Consider the following 9,646-nt stretch of genomic DNA (forward strand, 5'->3'; position numbering starts at 1 on the left):
GAGTGCGCCATCCTCGAGGGAGAGCAGCACCTTGATCCCGCCGCAGTGGTTGTGGCCTATGACCATGATGACCTCCTCCACCTTGAGGGTGCAGATGGCGTACTCGATGGCGGCAGCTATGTCAGGCGTGCGATGCAAGGGGCGAACCCATAGTCATCGCTGGTGTACTCCACGACGATGGGACGGTCGGTCGATGAGCCCCAGAAGAGCGACTCGCTGTCGAGCGGCGAGAGCTGCTTGCAAGCGAGGATTGAACCATAGGTGGGTGCGTTAGCGGGGTGTGGGTTGATTTAGAAAAATTAAGGAGGAAGAAGCGCGGTTGTGGGCGGAGGAAGAAGCGCGTGGAGGTTGCGTTATGGCACATGAGAATGGCAGGCGCGTGAGAAGCCGGCGGAGGAAGAAGCGCGTGGAGGTTGCATGCATCCCTATCCAGGTGCGTGAGAAAGAGGCGACCGAGACGAGGACGACGGAGGTTGTTGGCGACTTGGCGTCGTTCCGATGTTTGCGGTCGGGGCAGCCCGTGCGCGGAGTGCTACAGTATTGACTTAATATAGTACAGATTCCTGCAGGCATACACTGATCTATGACGATAAAATTGATAATTTTAGATGCCGATGTGATGTCGGAGCTATGGGCCGACGCCGACCCTATTCTATGGTTGCAAAATGGGCTGGCCCGTTTTCTCAGCCCGGTAGGGAAGACCAAGACCTGGTCACGGAGGAACTCCAGCTTCTGGAACCTTCCTTCCGCTCACGACCTCAGTCCCCTCCCAGGCCCAGGCAGCCGCCGCCCGTCTCTCTCTCCTCCGAGTCCCTTCTCCCACCGCTGCAAGCGCTCGCCCGAGCCACCTCCCTCTCTCCCTGTGTCCTGACCGTGATTTGGGCGTGGCATCCTAAGGCGGTCAAGATTCGAGAGGCTGGAAGAACCAAGCGTAGGGCCTCCGCCACCACGTCGTCGTCCGCGCGCGCCGCCCGCCGGCGCAAGGAGGCGCCACAGCCTCCGACGCCTAGGGAGATGGGGGCCGATTACTACAAGGTCCTCGGCGTCGACCGCGGCGCCGGCGACGACGACCTCAAGAAGGCCTACCGGAAGCTCGCCATGCGATGGCACCCCGACAAGAACACTACCAACAAGAAGGAGGCAGAAACCAAGTTCAAGGATATCTCTGTTGCATATGAGGTTGCCCGCCCCTCCCTTTCACTCTCCATGTCCTGCCAGGATTATTAGTGTTCGATTCGCCGGTTTCGATCCATTCGCTGTCCCTGCCCCTGTGGTTTATGATGACGGACAAAATCCTCGGGGCGACTCCCTGTCTGTTGTACCGGCCATCTCTTTGGAAGTAAGGTAGTGAATTCGATACTGCCAACTGGACCACGCCCGCCAATACTGCAAAGGATTTAACTTTCTCAGATGTCTCTCTTTTGATCCATATTTTAGCTTATCGATTCGAGTTTCTGATTAGCTGCACCGCCGAATTATGCATTTCACCCCATGATTCGCTTTTTTTACTGCTACTAGTTCAGTTCTTGCATCTGTTGACTTGACCAATCCTGTGTGCCGCCTATCAGGTCCTTAGCGATCCCAAGAAACGTGCAATCTATGATCAGCTAGGAGAAGAAGGGCTCAAGGGGCAGCCGCCCCCAGGAGCAGGAGGTTCTGGCGCATTCCCCTTCTTCCCTGGCGGGGCTCATTCCACCGCTCCCCATTTTAATCACAGGAGTGCGGATGATATATTTAAGGAGTTCTTTGGATCCCCTGGCATGGGTGGCATGAGAGCGGAACCAGGATTCCAGAGGTCAATGTTTGGCAACGATATCTTCTCTTCACGCTTTGGCGCTGAGGGTTCCACCAGTATGCAGCAGCCACCACGCAAGGCAGCTGCAATTGAGAACCCACTTCCAGTCAGCCTTGCAGATCTGTACAAGGGTGTCACGAAAAAGATGAAAATCTCAAGAGAGGCTATAGATGCCAGCGGGTAAGCTTCCTCCATTATTCAAGTAGTTTGTCGGTCGCCAGTCAGGGTTGTGCTGTGTGTCTTGGTAAGCTCCTTTTAGGGAATTCTCTCATAGTAGACTAGACTACTTACTTTTTTTTACCACATTATTGAAAACGTAATAAATAAATCCTATTCAAATAAAACCTAAATTCTAACCATGTTCAAAAGGCATGCTAGCTAAGCTTCCTTTTAACCATTGACAGTGATGTATTTCCCCTTTGGCTGTATGACAGAGTTGGGACCTATAGTTTAGAGCTTCTCACCTAGTCCCTCTGATTCAAATATACCTTGTTGTAGGATTTGTGCAAGTCAAAGCTTTTTTTAACGATGATTGCCAATACGTAAAGAATATGCAGACAGACAACCTAAGACAGATGTACTAGATTCATCATGAGAAGTGCTCTGTCCTCATAATATATAGATATTATATTTTCCTTGTGTTATTGTTTCTTTTAGAGAGTTCTCAGTGCTAGACTTATGCTTTCAGTATGATAAACTGTCCTTTCAGTGTGGATTGGTATGTTAAATCTACTGTTCTTTTGTTACATGGATGCTAATCTTAGTGCTGTCAATAGGAGAATCTCAAACGCAGAGGATATTCTGACAATAGAAGTAAGGCCTGGTTGGAAGAAGGGAACAAAGATTACATTTCCCGACAAGGGGAATGAAGCTCCAAACATGAAAGCTGCTGATATTGTTTTCATCCTCGATGAGAAGCCCCATGATGTTTTCACTCGGGATGGGAATGATCTTGTGGTGACTGAGAAAATCTCGCTGGTGGAAGCGCTGATTGGATATACTGCACGTGTCACTACGCTTGATGGGCGGAGCCTATCATTGCCCATCAACTCGATAATCCATCCGAGCTACGAAGAGGTAGTTCCTAGAGAGGGCATGCCAATACCCAAGGACCCCTCTAAGAAGGGAAATCTGCGGATTAAGTTCAACATAATGTTCCCTTCTAGGCTGACGTCTGATCAGAAGGCTGGTCTCAAAAGGATATTGGGTTCTTAGGCCGCCTCAAATGACATTTTATAGTGAAAGGTATTGTGAATATCGCCAGTAATTGGCTAGGTAGATTATTTATTTATTTATGTAACATATCTGTAACGGATGGTTATAATGTGTCAGATTTTTATCTCATTATTATTTACTGAAGGCTTTCCTACAGGCGAAGCCATTTTTGCGGGCTCCGGCTCCTCCTGTGAAAATGTGAAAAGGGCTTCGGCTCCTCCTGGAGGATTATGCACGACAGGAGCTCAGGATTATGCTGTAGGCAAACTTCGGTGTTTACTGGCACAAATCAAGTGGGATTAAAACTTATGATAGAATGCTTATTTCTTCTTTGGCCATGCTATAAAGATATAGGGCATGGATGTGCAGTTTAAAAGTCTAATGATGAGTGATAATGTACACTTATAAAATCTAGTAATTTATTGAAGCACAAAAAAAATTGAAAATAAATCCAACTTAAAGAGTTTAAAATAGATGAGTTGATAATACTGCAGCAGGAGTCCGACTCTGTCCTGTTTACAAAGAAGATATATAGATAGGTCCATGTCCAATGAGTATAGTCGATCTAAACTGCTGAGCTGAGAGAGAGGGAGAGAGAGAGAGTTACAGGCGTATATGAAGGTCACTCGACGATCATCTGTTCTGCAATGTGCTGCTGTTCAACACCAGATAATAGATTGGTAATAAACAAAGCGACTCAAGACGAATACTACAAAACAAGGCATAATCTTGATTGTCGACGATGTTGTTGTTGTGTCCCAGACGCAGAAGGTAAAATATTCACAGCAGTCAGCTCATCATGCGCTCTTTTTCTGGATTTAAGAAAATATATAGTAAGATGGCACAGCAATCAAATGTGCATCCACATTTCCACTGATACCGCTTCATGTATTGAGGAAAACTCACCCTTTTCTCCTCTTCAATCTTAGCCTTAATGTAAGAGTACATAGCAACACCAGCTATGGCAATGGACGTGCCAATTCCAGTTTGTGTGCTAATTTTGTTGCCTGTGAGGTTTAGCAAGTGTTAGCTAGCTAGAGCATTACATCACAGCAGCAGGGGAAAACAAGGGGGGGGGGGGGGGGACTGTCGTCCACTCACCAAAAACAACGATTGAGAAGCCAATGACAAACACACGCTTCAACACATTGCCCACAGCATGTGTCAGAGGAGCCACTCGCTCCAAGGTGTTCGTAGCAATCTGCAATACCATTCATTGGTCAACAAAATGGTAGATCAGTAAATACTAGGCTTCATGTGGCAAGCCAAAGCCAGCTAAAATTGCTAAACGGGTGATTCATGTTACCTGGTTGTACAGATGGTAGAACAGTCCAACCAAGAATAGGTCACTAACAAACTTTGTCAAGCCTACTTTTGCAATGGCATCACTGAATCCATGCTGCATTAGCCGGGGCCCTTCAAACTGCACAATCATATATGGACCATTAAAATTGTATGTATGGCCCACGAATCCTATTTCTTACTACTACTTAACTGTGGTAATCCACACTTACGATCACTGCAGGCGGAATGCAAACAATGAGAGCAATTATTGAAATGTAAGCATACACGTTGGTGCTATCCATGTCAGTCTGCAATGCCAGAAACGATTAGAAGGATGGTTAAGACAAGAGAGCAAATCGTAAACAACAGACCATGGCTTTCTTGGAATAAATGCTCCTGTAGGTGAATGAGATGTTTGATATCATGGCATTGATGAAGCCAGTCCAGTTGAATGAGAGCTCAGTAAGGGATGCCATTGAAACACCTGGCAGGTAATTTCATGTGATCGCTTAGCTAGAGCATTAGGATTAATTATGAGATGATGATCGAACTGAGGATTACATACCGATGACAACAGGGGCAAGAGAAAGCCACAGAGAGAAGGGAACTTGCTGTCCAAGGATAAACTGAGTAGCAGCTGCGCTGAAGAAGGGCTCCAGAGCTGCATCGCAAGTATGTGACATAAGAACATGGGCAAGAAGAATCCACATCGAAATAAAAAATTGGAAGAAAAGAAAAAAAATCACCTTTGATAGTGTGGGCAAATGAGACTGCAACAGCAGCGAAGGACACATTGCTAGTGATGTGACCAATACCATGGCACAGGGCGACTGGAAAGAGAAGCTTCAGGAGCGTGCCATTGATAGGCTACAAAACAAAGAAATACTGCTAGATGAGGCCGGAAATACTAGCTAGTCCGTCCTTCATTAGATTAGATAAACGATGCATGGGGATGGGCTACCGCTCGCTTGGGGAGACCGACACTCCAGCTGATGAGGCAGTATACGACACCCACTACTAGATGGATCAAGGACACAAAGCTGCAACGAGCAAAATGTTGTTGGTCCTCATCTATTTATGAATCAATTAATCAAGCCTGCCAGGTTTGCCTACTTACTATGGATAGGGGAAGTAGTTGTAGATCTTCTTGTTGAGGATGTTGAATATGACGTTGAGGAAGTACCTGCAGAAGCCCATGTTTACACAGGACAGAACAGGTGATGAAGCAAATGTGCAGAGAAACAAACGTACCACATGAAGAAGAAGAAGCCAGTGACCAGGGCCGGGTACTTCTCCAGGAAACCCACAGACTTGGCCTCCCTGCTGTCGCCAAGGTAATTAATTAGGAATCAAGTCATCAACAGAGGTGGTGGCTGGTGCATGGGATGGGAGTGCCAGCGAGCAAGCAGCTGACCCTGCGGCTGCGGCGGGCCGCCGTGGCGTGTGCCTCCTGGCGCCCTGCGACGACGACGGGAGCAGTGTGGCGGGGAGGAGGAGCGACGGGCGGAGCTGGCGTCCCCAGACGAGCGGGGCGGCATCGGGCAAGGCGGCGCAGTTCAACGTCCCAGCGGCGTGGTGCGACGGCGCCGCGAGCGCGGGGGCCACCCGACGGCGGAGGCGGATGAGGCCGGAGACACCGGCGGCCCCGCCGGAGAGCGTCCCGAGCGCCGACATTGCAGTTGCAGGAGCCTGCAGGCAGGGGGTAGTCTGGGGGGCAGAGGCAGAGGCTGGCGCGGGCTGGGACTGTGGATGGTATCAATAAGAAGGGTTTGTGGGTGGTGGTCTGGTGGAGGAGGGAGGCGCCGGGGAGTTGGTTGGCGGAGAAGCGCGCGGGGCGGATAGATAGAGCACACGCAACGCCGCGCGGGGTGGCGGACGGCCACGCTGGAGCCCGACGTCGCCGTCGACAGCTTCAACCGGGTTTGGGATTGGTGGTGCTGGTGGTGCCCGGACCCGGACCCGGACCCGGAAGTGAGGAAAAATCGACAACGGGCCGACCGGTAGTTTGGGCCGTGCCAAAGCACCAAAAGCAGTCACGGTGCGTTTTTTTTGTTTTTGTTTTGAGAATCCGTTGGACAGTGCCGGAAATCAAACAGGATTGGATTTTCCTTGAGACAGGACAACGGATGCTTTTGTGTGTGTGTGTGACGTTACATCAACCTAGTCTCACCATATAGAAATATAATATCAGCAGCCAAGTTTCTCATGACAGGCTACATGGATATTTTTTTTCATGGCATAGCAACAACCTAGTCCCATCACACAACATAGCAAAATAAGTTATCATTATATATACTTGTTTAAGGATTTTTTTTGCTTCCAGTAAACATTGTACGGCTCCTAGTAAAAAGTTGATAATGTGCTAGTTCCTTACCAACATATACACTCCTATGTGAAGCCTACAACCATCCTAATGATAAACACAACATGAAACAACTTGACTTCCGAGAACCAAAACCATTGGAAGTTAACTAACTTTCGATTGTTTTGTATATTCTAACTTTCGACGGTCCTATAATTAGCTATAGTAAGTTACACTAGTCATCGTAAGTCATTTATAGCGTTATTTTGAAGAGCAAGAGATTTTCTTCCTACATTTGTATATACAACCTTTGCTTGGCAAGGCGACAACGCTCACGCTTGCTACAAAGACCTAGATGGATAGAGGAGGGAGGGTGAATAGCCCATAAAAATTACTTATGCATCTAACGAATTCTACTAGGGACAATAAAAGGATATGCTAAAGCGATTACTTCCTCTAGTTTTACTCAAGATAATTTTCCCTAAATAAACGAATAGCATGTAAGAGATATGTATAAATAAGACAAGCTATGTGCTAAATAATAGATACATGTTAAGAGAATGAGCTAGTAACAAGTATATGGAGAAGGCGAGGATAGTTTGTGAGCAAACTACATGGGGGCAATGATGACATAATATTTATCCTTGAGGTTTTGGTTCTTATCGGCAACCTATGCCCTCGTTATGCCGACTCCAAACTAGGTGAGTCACATACTTAATTCGTGTAACATTCCGAACCAACAAAGAGTGCTGTAAGAATGACTCGAGGTACTCCAACAAGCCACGATATTACTAGAGTTGGTCTTTGTGAATCCCTCACAGGGATAACCATTAAGCCCCTTCCAATACGATGACCAGAGCTAGCAACAATCACCAAAGCTGATAAGGATTCTCCATTGTCCAAGCCATCTAGATGACAACAACCACAAAGGGTAGTTGGAATCACGTAGCTCAATAATTACTAGTGCTAATAGGACAATAACTCAATATAATCATTAAAGATGATTCCTAATCTCACTTTGGATCAATCACTATCAACAAATATGAGTGAGATGTTTTCTTTGGATTACTAGAGTGTGTATCGAGTTGGAAAGTCAGAATGCTCACCCCAAATACGCACAAAGTTCTATTTATAAGGTCCCAAGAGCAAATTAGTCCTTGGAACCATTACTATGAAGTATGCGGGCTCATCGTACTGTCTGACGCTCCACCACGCCAGACCATCACTCAGGGTCCAACAACCTTAGACCACACCATGTGGACTAGTCGTTAAAATGTTAGCGTTGTTGCCTCCAATGACTATATGACAGTATAGTCCAACACTCCTAGTCCAACGACCATTGACCCATAAATCATAGTGTTTGGCGCCCTCTGAAAATAGACAGAGAGAAACTTGTGGCATTAGATTGATCCAATAGTCTTCATCGAACCAAAGCATATAGTCCGACGCCCATATGTCTAGTCACACAAGTTGCCTGATAGTGGGACTATCCTGGTAAATAGTACGCTTCTCCAGTCCGATGTCACAATTTTCTCAACCATCATGCCATAACTCATGGGTCAATGCTATCCCGGGACTTATAAAAGAGTATATGTGAGTGTTGGACTGGTCCAATGATCCCTATCAAACCAAAGCACAGAGCACGATGATCACTTTGATCATGTAGTTAGGGTTAGTCATCAGATTAGCACCATTCTAGTATGATGTCTCAATCTGTCAAGGTCAGATGCTTGTATTAGTTCTATTTCTTTCAACCTTTGAGCATGTGTTAACTCCAACAAACCCTAAATACTAGGGTGTATGGGTTAGCCTTTGTCAATAATGTCTAAGGTGGAACTTCACTAGATCCAATGCATCTTATCAAAATAGGCATCCATGTGGTCCTATGCCTTTGCATGATCAATCATCTCACCTAGTGGCATATAAACGACTTTCTTGGACCTTGAATTTCCCTCTTTATATTATGACTACTTATCATAAATTCGATCACACACTCTATTGTCTTGGGTCTATAAAGCGAAATGTCTTGGCTTATATCCTTACTTTGACTCTTTGCATTTTTTCTTTTTCACCTGTTATGTTGAGCAGTTGCTCACCTTATGATCATTATCATCTTTCTCATGTTCTGTAACCTTACTCAACTTTTGAGTATGGAGTCTCATTCACAACAATTAGAGTAGAGATTAGTTTAATAATTGTCTCAGTTATCGAAACAATATATAAAGTTTTCATCTAACAGACCCATCAGCTTGCATGTTCTTGCCCTCCGTGGCCTAGTGGGTACTAGGCCACGGGCTCGAACTTAATTAGCCAAATCAAAGTTTTAGTTGTTTAAGTCAGGCTGGCCCCCTGGCCCTGGCCCTAGCTATGAATTATATAATATTGGTGAATTATTCTGGCGTCCGCTCGCTCTTGTCGCAGACCAAAGCACCAACGTGTGACCTTGCTCGCCACGGCATGCCATATAATGAAAGTGAAGTGAGCATATGCATGCATGATGGGCACCCCCACTACACTACACACAAATATATCGAGTCGTTCCTAGCTTTATTCGTAAATTAAAACATTCCATTCATATATCTTTATTTGATGAATAACGAGTGCACAGCAAAACAGCGTAAGCCAGCTACTTCATTCATTCAAATTCACGTACACTGCCACTTGTTGGTCTCTTGATGCATGCTGCTCGATCTCTACTTTACTTCAGCATATATACTCTATCTCTCTATAGATACAAATATGCACGTGTGTGTAAAGCATATGAGCGCTCATGTGGGTCCGTCACAATTACAAACATGAACAAAAACACAACCGCAAACAAATTAGAGAACACATGAATCACACAGTACATATTAAAACGTAGTAATTGCCAAACATGCAAATTAAAAAAAGAACCTTGAAACTATAATGAATATAACAAAAGCAAACCGTACTACAATTGTAAAATCCAGTCATATATAAAGAACTAAAGTTTGTCACTCTACTTTAGTCACCCTATTTACTTCTTTATAGGCTAAAAGTGACTAAAATTTATTTAGTCACCCCAAACC

At 45.7% G+C, this 9,646-nt stretch overlaps 2 protein-coding genes across 4 annotated transcripts; one reads left to right on the forward strand and one right to left on the reverse strand.

Annotated features, from left to right (window-relative positions):
- Window positions 1–615: 615 nt before the first annotated feature.
- On the forward strand, window positions 616–4,018 carry LOC100282723 (dnaJ protein). Of its 3 annotated transcripts, none has more exons than XM_008656757.3 (4): window positions 616–1,179; window positions 1,569–1,975; window positions 2,572–3,040; window positions 3,168–4,018. In XM_008656757.3, exons 1-3 carry the CDS (start codon window positions 631–633, stop codon window positions 3,008–3,010), a joined length of 1,395 nt encoding a protein of 464 aa, XP_008654979.1. In that variant the 5' UTR covers window positions 616–630; the 3' UTR covers window positions 3,011–3,040; window positions 3,168–4,018.
- On the reverse strand, window positions 3,415–6,164 carry LOC100501361 (Triose phosphate/phosphate translocator, chloroplastic). Its single transcript, NM_001196104.2, has 12 exons — window positions 5,709–6,164; window positions 5,546–5,614; window positions 5,412–5,477; window positions 5,256–5,334; window positions 5,041–5,161; window positions 4,860–4,955; window positions 4,666–4,778; window positions 4,525–4,602; window positions 4,317–4,433; window positions 4,112–4,211; window positions 3,917–4,017; window positions 3,415–3,822 (listed from the first exon to the last, which is right to left on the reverse strand). Exons 1-12 carry the CDS (start codon window positions 5,966–5,968, stop codon window positions 3,808–3,810), a joined length of 1,215 nt encoding a protein of 404 aa, NP_001183033.2. The 5' UTR covers window positions 5,969–6,164; the 3' UTR covers window positions 3,415–3,807.
- Between the last annotated feature and the right edge of the window lie 3,482 nt (window positions 6,165–9,646).

The sequence above is a fragment of the Zea mays genome, chromosome 8 (genome assembly GCF_902167145.1).
Source record: "Zea mays cultivar B73 chromosome 8, Zm-B73-REFERENCE-NAM-5.0, whole genome shotgun sequence".
Taxonomy (NCBI): Eukaryota; Viridiplantae; Streptophyta; class Magnoliopsida; order Poales; family Poaceae; genus Zea; species Zea mays.